General features: G+C 40.7%; 1 protein-coding gene across 3 annotated transcripts in view; it reads right to left on the bottom strand.

The window, feature by feature from the left end:
* The window catches only part of PFKFB4 (6-phosphofructo-2-kinase/fructose-2,6-biphosphatase 4), a 70118-nt gene that overhangs the window by 19460 nt on the left and 37996 nt on the right, over positions 1 to 12662 (bottom strand). For all 3 annotated transcript variants that reach the window (XM_081185161.1, XM_081185159.1, XM_081185160.1), the window contains exons 2-9: positions 9483 to 9599; positions 7951 to 8047; positions 7496 to 7562; positions 6134 to 6208; positions 4785 to 4841; positions 3370 to 3491; positions 1924 to 2131; positions 1078 to 1224 (exon numbers count right to left, since the gene is read on the bottom strand). In XM_081185161.1, the coding sequence (XP_081041287.1) occupies positions 1078 to 1224; positions 1924 to 2131; positions 3370 to 3491; positions 4785 to 4841; positions 6134 to 6208; positions 7496 to 7562; positions 7951 to 8047; positions 9483 to 9599 (890 nt within the window). The remainder of the gene's footprint in view (positions 1 to 1077; positions 1225 to 1923; positions 2132 to 3369; positions 3492 to 4784; positions 4842 to 6133; positions 6209 to 7495; positions 7563 to 7950; positions 8048 to 9482; positions 9600 to 12662) is intronic.

The following is a 12662-nucleotide window of genomic DNA, read 5'->3' as shown; positions in this document are numbered from 1 at the left end:
ATAGGTTGTAGAAAGCACTACAAGTAAGTGGTCTGGATTTTCAAAAAGAACTATGGAAGTATTTTTATTACTATTACAACTACTACCAATTCCATAAGGGCACTGGAGTTTACAACGCAATATACATTTAAACAGTGCTTGTGACATCCCCCCCCCCCGAAGGTGCACATTGTATAACACACGTTTATGGTGTTGCAAAAATCCTGGGTTTTACTGCGACTTCACTACCATGCTGTCTTAAGCGTCTTGCTACCTGAAGCAAGTGCTTGGGTTACATGTACAATCTATACAGTCCTGCCAGCTATCCTCGCGGCAAAAGCTGCAAGAAGAGAAGACACACTATTTTCATCTCCCTTTCCTTCTTTTTTTGCTGGAGATAATACAGATAATCACACACTCTGCACATTTTCCTCACCGCACACTCCCAATGCGTTTTGAATTGCAGGATGGGGAGCATGGTGTTCTTCATTTAGAACTTTGAGGGTGTGAGCCGATCAATGATTTCACTTAAAAATACCCTGAAGTAAGTTGAGTGATGCTTCAATGAGAAATACAATGCAGATCTAATTGAACTAATAAAGCTCAGTACCAAAGTGAGATACAGTGGTACCTCTGGTTACGAACTGAATCTGTTCGTAACCAGAAACCGTTCTTATCCTGAGGCACGCTTTCAGTAATGGCGTCTCCCGGCGCACGATTTTCGCTCACATCCTGGGGCAAAGGTCGCAACCAGGAGCAGCTACTTCCGGGTTAGCGTTGCTCGTAACCCGGAACGTGTGCAACCAGAAGCGTTCACAACCAGAGGTACCACTGGACTTCTCAAGGATGGTGGACTAACATGAATCTAATCATTATTACTTTCTAATCCTAATAATGATGACAAATACAACACTGTTTTATAATGCATATACATAGCTAGGTGCCATTCAACCTATAAATTATGAAAACAAGTCCCTGCAGACTTGCAATCTAACCGGAACACACACTGGAGAACTCCTGCTGATGCATCATAAAGTAAGTCTCTTTCCATCATACAAATTCAAAACCGTTTCAGATGTGACCATGAGATGATCTTACCGCATCTATTTCATTCAGAACTTTCCACTGTTCGTAAGGCACTCCCAAAGCCTCTGCAGTCTGAATGGTCCTTTTCATCTGGCTCGTCCATACTTTCAGATCTTTGCTGTTTTGCTCGTTAATGAACTGTGCCAAACTCTTGGCAAACTGTAAAAGCACGTCAAATAATAATGTCATGAGGAAATTGCAGCTGAAGCACTCCAGTCGAGTTAGATGCCAATAGGACCTAATTCTCTAACCGTGAGGTAATGGTGTCTGTCAAAAAGGTTTTGTGTATGCCTTCAACAAAAAAAAGTCTGTTGGCCTGTGAAATGAGGGCCACAACAGATATTCAACTTTTCTATGCTATTCTTTAGCTTGGATCCAATTGAGCACTTCTCCAACTACAATACACTTCCCACTTGTGCAAAAGGAGTGGGACATTCCCTAATCTATACCAGTCTTCCCTTCTCACTGCGCCCCCCCCCCCGTCCCCTGCACTTCTATTGTCACATTGGACACCATTCTTGAGGGTCTTCTGACTTTGAGTAGTGGTTTTTCACAGGATACAGGTGGCTACAGAAGGATGGAGGCAGCCAGGGGGAATCCTGCTCACAAAACAAGTTTAACCAGTTAAAATTAAATTTTAAAATACAGTCTGGGGTCAGCCCTCCCAAACCTGGTGTCTTCCTCCAGGAGCTTTGGGTTACAATTCCCATCAGCCCCAGCCATCATGATTGTCCTGGCTGGAGCTGATGGAAATAATAGTCCAAAAGAGCCACCTGTAGGGAAAAGCTGGTCTAGATATAAATTGGTTGACGGTACGAAAGGAAAAAGAATCCCTACTTTAGAGATTACAATCCCTACCTTTTTCCCTCTATGAGACAGCCCAGTGTCTCCTCCTATTCTTCCCTTTAGATTGAGTTCACTTTCACCATGCCGACAGAGGTAGATGGAGCGAGGAGTTACGTGGATATTCATGAGGTAGTAAACAATCCGACTCTGAATGTGGTCCATTACTCGGTTCACGAGGTAACTCCGTCCAACATCCATTATTTTAATATAAGAAAGATCCCTATTCACGGTAAGAGACAAAACTATATGTGAAAACTACAATATTCAAACCAGTGCTTCATTTATCTCCTCCAAAGGCACCAGATCACAAATAAGGGGTTGTTTTTACCGTGTGCTAGAATATGATGGAAACAACTTCCCCAGAACAACTAGCAAGGGAAAGTTGGGTAGTGCACAATTATACCCTAACATAATTTCTCTTGGGACTACGACCAAGTAGATGGCTTTTACATATGGGAAGAACTATCCAATCCCGATAACTTGCCATTAGTTAAGGCAAGCAGGACCAGCAGCAACATATGGTGTCCCTGGTTATAGTGGTGGAGGTAGTCAGGCAGCCATGCCCTTTTGCAGGAGATACCAGCGGGTATAGGCGGTATAGAAATGTAATAAATAATAATAAATAATAATTCCCCATCCTTCAACAGTCAGTCAGCATTCTGTGCCCACTTAGCATCCCCAATCCTCATTGAAAGTATGTGTGTGTGGAAATTTTACTTCTATTAGGGCATAGTTTGCCCACCAAGCAGCCACAGGCACCATGGCAAATGTGAAGGCATTCACTGGTACCCAAAATTCTCTCGAGTTTTCATTCATTCATTCTTTTCTTTTTTTAAAGGTTCTAACCCACCTAGAAAGAAGGTTATTGGGCAACTGTGCAAGCAACTTCTAAGTAATTTCGGTGAAATGATAGTAAGTGTGGTATGGGCACTTTGTATATTTTTCCTGATACTGAGGAATGCTTCCTGTTGCCGCTAGACAGCAATAGGGGTGTGGGTGTGGAAAATCATTATTATTGTGTGATCTCCACAATCTGGACCAACAGGACATAGGTGACTTTCCATGGTAAGCATAAGGTTGTTAGAAGGTGGCTGTCTCTCTAATTTTTTGTTCCAATGAGGGGATAAACCTGTGTCTTGGCAGCACTTTAAGACCGCAGAACTGGGCTCCTATAACTGAGTGCCTCCCCATGGAAAAATATATCGCTACATGTAGAAAACTAAAATGTCAAGAAGAAAGCTGGACTAGATTATTTTCCCCTCCTAGCATTCCAAGTACAACTAATGATTTTTTTAGGCATGGATGAGAATTCAAATCGAGTGAGCCCCACCTGCAATCTGAAGCGGAGAATCTCAAATAGGCATAGATTTAATCACACCAGTGAGAATTAAGCCACACATAGGCAGAATTAAGATTCTGAAGGTAAACAAAGCATCACGGAGACTTGTGGCGACTTACTTGTCTAGATTTTCATCTAGTGTCTCGTATGAATTCTTGTAACACTCAATTCTTTTCATGAAGTCTTCTGCAGCTTCATCGCTACCACAGTCAACATAATCAGGACTTCCCAGCTTCACTTGCTGATTGAGAAAGAAAGTATGGGATTCTTTTTTATTTAAAAAAATTACTCTTGCTTATTTAATGAAATTTGTATACCGCTTATCTATTAAAAAAACCTCTTCTAAGCAGTTTACATAAAATTAAAGCATCAATAAAAGTCAGTGTTAAGTTATCGAATTCTTTTTACAAAACATAAATAAAATCAGCAGTTAACAATATACAATAAAATTTAAGGGTTTTCAGTTTAGAAAAAGAGAAGTCAGGAGTGACATGATAGAAGTGTACAAAGTGTATGCATATAGTGTGGAGGAAGTGAATAAATAAAAGTTCTTCTCCCTCTCTCATAACACCAGAAGGCTGCAACATCCAATGTTACTGATGTCAGAAGACTCAGGAGAGACAAAAGGAAGTATTTCTTCACACAGAAGATAGTTAAACTATGGAATCTGTTCCTACAAGAGGCAGTGCTGGTCGTCATCCTTAAGAGAGGATTAGACAAATTCATAGAGGCGATCATGGCTACAAACACTGACCGCCATGTTTGACTTCCACTGTCAAGAGGCAGTATGCTTCTGAATACCAGACACCACAGATGTGGAGAGTGCTAATGAGCTGAGATCCTGCTTGCAGGCTTCCTGCAGGCATTTGCTTGACCACAGTGATAACCGAATGCTAGACTAGATAGCCCACTGGCCTGATCAAGCAGGCTGCTCTTCTGCAGAACAGACCAAGTTCAATCCCTGGCATCACCAGGTAGGACAGGGAAAGACTTTTGTTGGAAACCTTGGGGACAGGCTGCCTGTCAGTGTGGATAATACTTAGCTGGATGGACCAGTGCTCCGATACGGTCTAATAGAAGCTAAGATAACAAATTTGCACAACAGCAAACATCACGTGTAACTTGTATTGCAAGGAAAAAATGGTTGCCTGCTTGTAAGTTAGGTTTTTTTTTCAAATAAAACATATATTGAAACTTCCTTTTAAAAAAAAGATAATGATTGTGAAGAAACTGGAGTGGACATTGCAAGAGCTTTTGTTCAAAGCAATTCTGACAAAGCCTTGCATCTAACGATGTGCAAGATTTGCCATGAAGCAGAATGCAGGAAGCATTGTGGGCCAAATGCCTTCAATTGCAATCTTCAACAGAAAACTGCAGAAACAGATTGTGTGCAATCCATAAATCCAAAGGATTGTATAAAAGTAGGTAAAATGGAGAAGGGTAAAAGGAAGCAACTGTACCATGTGACTGATTTTGGAAATTATATTGAGACATAAAACCTTTTCCTTCTTTTAAAGCAGAAGTTGATACTCACCACAATATTTGCAGCAATGACTTCTGGATCAACACATACTGACTCCACGAAGAAAGTCTTTGAGACAAACAGGAACAAACAATTATGGAAGTGACAAAAGAGGGAAAGGGTTAGAACAGATCCAGTGACTAATACTGCAAATGCAGGCTTGTGTAGCCAACAGCATATTTAGTCTTACAAACTATGTTTTGCCTTTAAATACGCCTTCTGCTGAACATCCCATCAGAGATCAAACTTTATGCATTTCCCCTGGTACTTTTGGGCACCTCCAAACAGCACAGTGTTAATGAAGCAGTTGCAAATTAAGAGGGCAAGTCATTGAAAGGGAGTCAGGCGGCACACTGGCTTAGAGCCTACGGCACAGTAGCGAAGCCTTACTGTAGCCTGACATAACCTCTGATCAAAAAGTACAGCTTCTTTCCAAAATTGCAACACAAAGTAGAAGCCTGGGGTGTTGGCACACCATACTACTTCTCTGTCAGTGAAGTCTGCTGTGGTGAAGAAGCAGCACTGTTGATTTGCCAGCAGCAAAGACAAAACAGACCCAGAAAGTAGAATAAGAGGTGTATAAACAGGCCGTTCCTACCAGCAAATAAAAGTATTAATACAGAATACTTAGCTGCAGTATTACAAACTGTTAACAAACACAGATGCTTTTGAGTTGAACTCTATGCAAGGTATCTTTGGGAGGATGAACAAAGAATACACGCCCCAGTAGTGGTGTGTGGGGTGAGGCAGAGTCATAGAGATGCCCTTTGGAATAGTGGCATCATTGTTGCTTCACTGGACAAAGCAGAAGACCAGTGGAAGCACCACGAGTGGGGTGGGTGGGTGTCGCACAGCCCCAACCCCATTACCACCTCCATCCAGCTCTGTCTAGGTAAGGAGAAGAGGTGCCTGTGTTGGGAAGGCAGCCCTGCAGTTTCATCCCGCCACCTGCATTGCAACTGCATGCTCCCCCATAAAGCAATCCACCCACAGAGAAGCTGTATTGACAAGGGAGTTAAATGCTAATAAGACAACTATGATATGCTAAGGAGAAAGACAGTTTATTCCAGCCCACTGTCTGAAATCCTAGAACAGGGTCTCAGAATCCTGTCTCCCAGTCAGTGGCAGTAACCATTAGCACAGTAGGACCCATTATCAGCAAACAGGGCGACTGATTACACATTAGGAGCTGCAATTAGTATGGTTTAATGGAGGCGATACTTATTCCACAAGACTGCTACTGGAAAATATCACATGAAGTTCCAGTCAATGCCATCTCTTAACTATCGTGTATTGAGAACAAAGCATCAGTCTGTACTCCCCCATACGAGCCATTTCAAACATCTTGGCTCTTAACTCACCTTATACCCATTTTCCTCCCCAAACTTATAGATGGTTTCTCTGCGTTCCCTTGTTGTGTTTGTGGCATCAAAAACCTAAAGGAAAAATAAGTGCTATATTAGAAAATAGAAAGCTACAACCCGGAAGGAGTAGATCTCATGTAACAGCAACCAAAGGGAACAGATTTGTCACAAACTACTCTTTCCCCACCAAACCTTTTACATGTACCTGTAGAAATGAAATACAGGCACATAGCAAATTCATGTTACTGGCTCTGTGAAGCATACATGTTTAAACACAGAGGTACAAAGTTTATTCTTGGTTCACTTCATGGAACAAGGATAGGAGGCAGTCCAAATAGCCCAGTGCAAACCCCCAAATTTGGTATCCCTTCCCCCAAAAAATTCATGCTCGCTTTTTGTTGTTTTGTGCAATAAACTCAACAGTTTTGTACCACTAAACACAAGTATATACTGAGACATCAAATCAGGTTTATCATTTAGTCCTCACAGTTCAGGTCATTTGCCAGGAGATCACAAATGTTGGACTAGACAATTAAGAACTTCCAGTGGGTTTGACTAAGGTTTGATTCATAGCATTTGAGAGCTGGATTATGTAAGTGGACTGGAACCGATCATTTCTGAACAATGAACAATGGTAAGTATGAAATATGTGGGGAATTCTTCTTTCCTGGTAAACTATGCCTTCCCACACATTTCATCATTGTCCTTGTGTAACACCACAACATGCTTTCAAGAAGCTTTTTCAACAAAACCATGCAAACAAACATTACAGGCTAGAAAGCTGAGGGGCAATTTTAAAGATTAAAATAAGGAAACCAGTAAGTAGCAAAAGGCACAAGTTCATCAACAGGAAGGGGGGGAAATCAACTGCATGAATGAGGGTCAAGGATGGCTACTGGGTTATCATTTCTTTCTGTTCTTAGAAAAATCATGCAAGGCCTATGTCAACATCACAAACTCTATGCAGCACAAACTGTTCACTACACATCTCCCTGGAATTCAAAAAGCAAGAAGAGGAGAAAAATGGAAACACTGCAAATTCTGTTGAACATTTACTGCACCAGAAACTTAACATCATATTTCAAACAGGAGAGATACTTCCTAAAGCAGAATTTATGAGAAGAGGTTCATGGTCCTAACTTGGTCTCTCCCCCCCCCTTCCCATTATAATTCATAAACATGTCATCCTAATCTCCATCTATAATGGAATCGATAATTAAACCCCCACTAGTCTGAACAATATTGCAATATTAATTTTGCATTTAGAACGGTGGTGTCAGTAACTAATGTCAGAAAATGCAGCTAGTTAATGGTTTGGGGTGTTGTTGTTTTTTGCAAAGGGGTGAGAGAAACACTTACTGCCACATGCCCATTTTCTTCACAAAGGTATCGCCGAACATCATTCAGTGCTGCTAAGGCACACTGTCTTAAAAAGAAGAGATAATATAACAATTATATTCCCGAAAAAAATGCATCATTAAATATACATGGCACTTACAGCATGCTTAAAAGCAAAATACAAAATTTTGGAATCAATTAACCTATTTTACATCCAAGACACACACTTAAAAAATGTAGAAACAAGTTAAACATTTTCTTTCAGACCATAAAGCTAGTATAGTAGTACTAAGAGTATAATCTGTATGAGGAATGCAACCCTTAGGGCTGGTCAATAATTTGAGCCATTGTAGGGTCCCTTTCCTTGAATTGATAAGAGCTGGTAGCAGCTGCCTCAAATGCTGAAAACACAAAACATTCCTGCAGATCAAAGCAACACTGTGAAGCAAAAGGAAAAAGACACATTACAAACTTACTTTCGGATTTTCAGGCCTTCTTCATTGTCTGGCAGGAAGAACTCAAAAGACTTGTATGTTTTTACCAAGTCTCGCCGATACTGACCAACATTAAATTCTGCATGGAAAAAAAATCAAGAAACTTGGCTTTAACAACATCTGCTTTCTCCTATGATGTATAGATGAGCCAGCATAGCATAGAATAGCATCAATCCTGCTCCTACGAATCAGGAACCCTACCCCCGCCCTGGTTTCAATCTCACCTGTGCCATGTACTCAACAGGTGGCTACAACCACTCTGCTTCAAATCATGTGCAGTATAGGAAGGCAATAATACAGATTGACCTTACAGGGTTTTGTAAGGAGTGCAACTAGATAATGCATGTTGGTTCTTGCTTCCCATTGTATTAGGTTGCAGCCCTGTGTGCATACCTAGGAGCAAGCCCTGTGAGAACAGCCTCATGTTGCGAGTCTCATAGGCTAACACCTGTAGGCTGCATGATTCACAACCTTCAGGATTCCCACTGTATGAAAGGCTTCGCGTGTAGACCAATGCGTTGACACAAGGTCTTGGTAGTTTAGTTGAAGCCTGGCTGCCTTTACTCAGAATGAGTTTGCAGAAGAAAACAGTAAATAATGTTCTGTTTTTCTAAAACAACTTGTATCCTGGTTTGGATAATATTGTGACTTGGGAGTGTATGAATCAGCCTTCAGGTATGGCAACCTTTGGATCCACAAAGTAATAAAATACCTACATAACACTTGCTGACCTGTAGCAAACAGTAACAATTCCTAGCAACCTCAATAACTTTCTAGATTCTTGTCAATATAATGTTCATCTAAGAACAAAACAGCAACAGCTCAACTTTAGACAGTAATACATAAACCGACAGGCTGATTATAAGCAACACAGCCATATGACAAGCCGTACGAATGAGAGGGAAGTTCCCCCTTTCCTCAATAGTCATCATAAGACTGGGCTGCATGACAAGTTCAAAATTTAAGGAAAATAAAAACAGAACAGATGAAACTGTTTGTTGATGAAACTCATTTGGGTTTTATGCTTTTGCATGGGTGCCCTTGGGTTATATGAAAATAACTCATTCCTTTCCCTTCTCAAACTAACATGTTGATTATCACGCTATGCCCTCTGCAAGCGGTCCAATCAGGAGATTCCTCAGATCTTCCCAGCACCAATCAACTGGGCAATTGGGAAGGGGGAAGAAAGCACTTGATGGGATTTCAGGGATTCATCATATCCCTCCCACTGCCCAGCTTTTTAGTGCTGGAAACATCTGAAGAACACACCAATTGCTGCACTCCTCAGCTGTTCCCAATGTCAACCAGCTCAATGGGGGGGGGAGAGGAGAGAATCAGCTGGGGGCCACAGGGGAATTAGTCAAGAGATGAACATGGTTTGCCCAGGTGTGTCCCAAAGTGTCGTGCACCCAGATAGCACTATAAAAAATAATCATAATATTAAAGTTAACAAAAGAATTTTAAGCAACCTACTCCCAACAAAATCTGTACCATACGAAGAAAAAAGCAATCACCTTTTGTGGGTACTCCAATCCAGTTTAAGTAGCGTGTCAATTTCTTTGAGATGTAGGTCTTCCCTCTTGCTGGGAGCCCAACCATAACAATCAGCGTAGGGCAGTTGGTCATACATACTGAAAATAAAGATATATACTTGGTAATCATGCCAAGTAGAGGTTCAGGTTACAATTAAGTCCATTTAGGAAACAGCTGTGTTTTTTTGGACAGGATATGAACATACTGTCGTTCCCACTGTGGTTTTGTTTTGGTTTTTGGTTTTTTTGGTTGACACAACTCTTGATGTTTTCCCAGCAAAAAAAGCCTGCCTAACTGGATGAACTGTACAAAGCTACATTTTACTTTTATCAGAAGAGATGCTTAGAAATCTAACACATTCCTAATCCTTGCTATCAGTTCTACATGTTTATTCTTAAATTTCTGTAAAGCCAAAGGTTTCCCCTTGAGTCATCTTTTCAGTTTTTCTCAATCCTATAAAAGCAGGGTAGAAAACAGGCAGCAGCACTGATAAATGGATTTAATCCACTTAAAAACTTTTGTTTGCAACCAATACAGTTATTATTCTTTCAGGAGTCCCTAGCCTGTGCTAATTGGCCTAAGTGAACATATATCTCTCTTCCTGACATAAACAGTATTTTTCAGCATTTTCAGCATTCAAAATAATCACAGAGTGTTCCAAATACAGCAAAAAGGTCAAACACACTGTTATGGCTAACTTGAAAAGAGGGTTACTGAGAAACAACCACCAGCTGAAATTCTAAAGCAAATTTCAGCATCTCTGATTACATTAACAAGCCCTTTGCTAAGGGCAAATTCAGTGCAAGCAATCTAACTTTAGAACTTCTGAAAGGAATTCAAAATTACAAAACAAACAATGTGCAACGCTATATCCATGTGTCAACCACTCGCTTAGGAAAGTGCCTGAAATGTTGTGCAACAGTCTTTTCAAATAATTTTAGTATGTGACAACAGAAGCATGTGTTGAGAAATAAAAACAAGAAGGAACAAAGTGCAAACATGTGAAAGACACATCGTGTCCCTAAACAGGTTAAGAAGCACTGGTTTATCAGTCCCATTTTAGTCTCCCTCACTAAGTACTTTTGTTGACTGAGTGCAAGGAAAACACAGAAGAAAGCACACTACTTTATACTGTAAGAGGTCCTGGAAGGAGCTGTTCAACTGGGCAGCCTCCCTCGGGCTCCACAAAGGTGAACTAGTAGAAGCAGGAGCAGCATGTTTTTGAAGACTCTTTTGATATTACTCAAGTGCCATCACCTCCACAGCTCTACTTACTTACAAAGAATGATGGCCGCAAGACAATATGCAGGTACCTATGCTTAAAATGTCCTTCAGACCAAGTTCAGCATTGCAGTCAATGCTAGGGTTGCCATACATCTGGAATTTCCAGGACATACCTGGAGTACTGCAGTCAGAAGCAATGTCCAGGCGAAAACTAGCTAGGAAAATCCAGACGTACGGCAACCCATGTCAGCAGTTTTCATTAAAAACAGCTTTCCTTCAAATATAGCAGGTTTGCAAAAAAAAAAAAAAAAAGGTCCAACCACTTTTGTGTCCAATTTTTCACTTTTTGAAATATGGCAACCCTAGTTAGCTGAGCACAGTAAGAAATTCTATGAAAAGTATATGCGATTTTGTTGATAAGTAAGGAAAAAAGCTAGGATTAATTCTCACCAAGGGAAAGGGGGAGGAAAATATACAAAATCAGACTATTTCGGGTTCAAGCTCGAACAGTGCAAATACAGCATTTGCTCTCTCTTTCATTAGCTAGAAAATGGGGGGAAATGAAGTTGCCAATGTTTGTGGCAAACAATACATAATTTTCTACCTTTGTTATCCATTCTGAGAGATAAGGAATTTGGCCTAATTCTGATTTAAGATCCATCAATGAAAACATCAGACACACTAGGACTTAGCTGCCTGAAGAAAACTCCATGCTAGAAAGTTGTACAAACTATTCTCAATAAAAAAGCCACTACGTACTGCAACTATTCTTCATATCAGAGGTGAGTGAACTGGGTCTGGCTATCACTTCCCCCCACCTCTCACGACAGCCAATCCTCCGACATAACCTGACTGTCTGGCCTTGAGAAGCCCCTTTCAAGATACTACTATTACCCACAATGCTTTGCAAGAGGCTAAGCAAGACCTGACAACCAGGTGATCAGTGATGCCTGCAGACTCCCTTTTGGCTGAGTGGCTGATATAGAAGCAAGAATATGATGAACCGAGAAACAGAATGCATTCAGTGCAATGTGCGGGCGGGTGGGGATGCTTTGAGCAACCAGAAATCAACTAAGGGTTACACAAGGCACATATGACTGGGGAAAAGGCAATAGGAGCTTATCACAAAATGAAATGGGAATAAAAAAATTGGATTAACTAGGTGACGTCTAGGTGTGAAACCATGGTTACAGAACATGTTCAAAGCTGCCAGACTGTAACCACTGAGTATCTAAAGCAGGCACAAGACTTTCACTAGGACCATGTCTTTTATTCCAAGGGGGAGGAACTCTGCACTTAAGAGCAGGGTTTGAAATTAACAGGGAACATTTTACACCCAAAGATTCTCCATTTGAAAGCACCTCAAAAAGTCTGGGTGCCATTTTTTTTTGCACCTGGCTGACGCTCAAGTACAGTGGTACCTCGGGTTAAGTACTTAATTCGTTCCGGAGGTCCATACTTAACCTGAAACTGTTCTTAACCTAAAGCACCACTTTAGCTAATGGGGCCTCCTGCTGCTGCCAATTTCTGTTCTAATCCTGAAGCAAAGTTCTTAACCTGAAGCACTATTTCTGGGTTAGCATAGTCTGTAACCTGAAGCGTATGTAACCTGAAGCGTATGTAACCCGAGGTACCACTGTATTACTGAAATGTATGTGCTTTGAAGCCTCAAAATATATGTTAAGGATAGACACAATATGTTAAAGAATTTAACAATAAAAAGTAGAGTGCTTTGAAAACTAAAGTATGGTACCAATATTTTTATTGTAAACACCCAATCAAACATGTATTAAAAATTTCTGCTAAAAATGTGATATTAACAATGTGTCACCTATGTAAATTGCGTATTAATCCATGCTTATCAAAATAATAAATAAAAAAGTGTTGCCGACTCTCCCGCCCCCCCCCCAAAAAAAAACAACAACATGATGACTAGA

This window comes from Podarcis bocagei (assembly GCF_964188305.1).
Source record: "Podarcis bocagei genome assembly, chromosome: 2".
NCBI classification, from domain to species: Eukaryota; Metazoa; Chordata; class Lepidosauria; order Squamata; family Lacertidae; genus Podarcis; species Podarcis bocagei.
Note: the sequence above shows the minus strand (reverse complement) of the source record. Positions and strands in the feature narration are given on the sequence as shown.